General features: G+C 42.5%; 1 protein-coding gene across 1 annotated transcript in view; it reads right to left on the bottom strand.

Annotated features, from left to right (window-relative positions):
* LOC102253304 (mitochondrial import receptor subunit TOM22 homolog) overlaps window positions 1–1,218 on the bottom strand; it is a 2,670-nt gene extending 1,452 nt beyond the window's left edge. Inside the window, 1 exon segment of the mRNA XM_014545327.1 lies at window positions 1,203–1,218. Coding sequence (XP_014400813.1) covers window positions 1,203–1,218 — 16 coding nt within the window.
* Between the last annotated feature and the right edge of the window lie 321 nt (window positions 1,219–1,539).

Here is a 1,539-nt window from a genome sequence, read left to right as displayed (position 1 = left end):
TTCATCATTGATGTTTCTATCTCTTCTCCTTCTCCCTTCCTCTCTGAAATTAATATATATATATGTAAAATAAATAAACCTATATAATGAATGTACTCCTTTACTCCTTCTAGTTCTAAAATATTTTTACTGTAATCTACTTCAATCCCATTACTTTCTCAGTTTCAGTTTGCAATATCCATTCAGTTGAAGATGCAAGCCTCTCATTTCTGTTACCTCCTTTATTTATTTTATTTTGGTCAATGGAGGGGGGGGGGAAGGAGACATATGTAATACTTTCAACAATAAAGAATTTAAATAAAAACATTTTAGAGAGAAAGGAAGAGAGAGGTAGAAAGAGAAATATCAACAATCGGCTGCCTCCTGCATGCCCCAAATGGGGAATGGAACCCATAACCTGGTTATGTGCCCTGACTGGGGTTCAAACACACAAGCTCTTGGTGTGCAGGACGATGCCCAACAAACTGAACCACATTGGCCAGGGCTGTTACCTCCTTTAAAACACAAGCATTCATCCAACACTTCCTTACTCTCCCTACTACATTTTCCTCTCAATTCTCCTTCATTTTCCTCATTTTCTAGCTGTTAGGGTTCTTTGTGGAGCCCCTGATCCTTGTAGGCAAATTCCACTTTATTTTAAAACCTGTTTATCAGCTCCAAAAATTCTGTTATCACATGAGAGCATAAGTTTCTCTCCTGTCCTCCTCACTGGAGATTTTACCTATGGACTCATTCAGTGCATGTGGTTTCCTCAGTGCCCAGCTTCTGCACCATGGAGAGCTTCTCCGGAGTTTGGCTGCACAGGCTGCCTCCCAAGTATCTAGTTCCTGCAGCAAGGATGGCTTCTCCAATGTTCAGCTCCGACAACTTCCCTTGACTTCTTCCCCCTTGGGCATTTTTCTAGCGGATACTTCCACATGATTAGCTTTTCTAGATACACTAGACTCGCAGTGGTCAGCAAACTGCGGCTCTCGAGCCACATGCAGCTCTTTGGCCCCTTGAGTGTGGCTCTTCCACAAAATACTTCGTGCACATGGGCCACGAAGTTTCAATCGCACTGTACGTGCGTGCCCACACGTGGTATTTTGTGGAAGAGCCACACTCAAGGGGCCAAAGAGCCGCATGTGGCTCACAAGCGCAGTTTGCTGACCACTGCACTAGAGGATATTTTTTCTGCTGATGCCTTGTGGGCAAATTCCTACCAAGTTCCACAAGCATGGCAACCACAGTGACTTCTCTTTCATAGTAGTGCCTACTCAAAGAAGGTCTGAGTAGACCCTGGGCAGAGTGTGGGGTGGGAACTCTCTTATTTGAGTGCTCTCTTAGCCCTAGGAGTAGTAGCTATTCTTTACTTATACTAATCTTATGTTATTTAAAAGTTTTATTTTTCTCCACATCCTCACAAGCACTTGTTGTTTGTTGATTTATTAATGGTAGCCATTCTGACAGGTGGTACCTCAATGTCATTTTTATTTGCATCTCTCTGATAATTAGTGACATTGAGCATTTTTTCATGTCTCTTGGCCATTTGTATGTCCT

Source organism: Myotis brandtii, unplaced genomic scaffold, assembly GCF_000412655.1.
Source record: "Myotis brandtii unplaced genomic scaffold, ASM41265v1 scaffold40, whole genome shotgun sequence".
NCBI classification, from domain to species: domain Eukaryota; kingdom Metazoa; phylum Chordata; class Mammalia; order Chiroptera; family Vespertilionidae; genus Myotis; species Myotis brandtii.
Note: the sequence above shows the minus strand (reverse complement) of the source record. Positions and strands in the feature narration are given on the sequence as shown.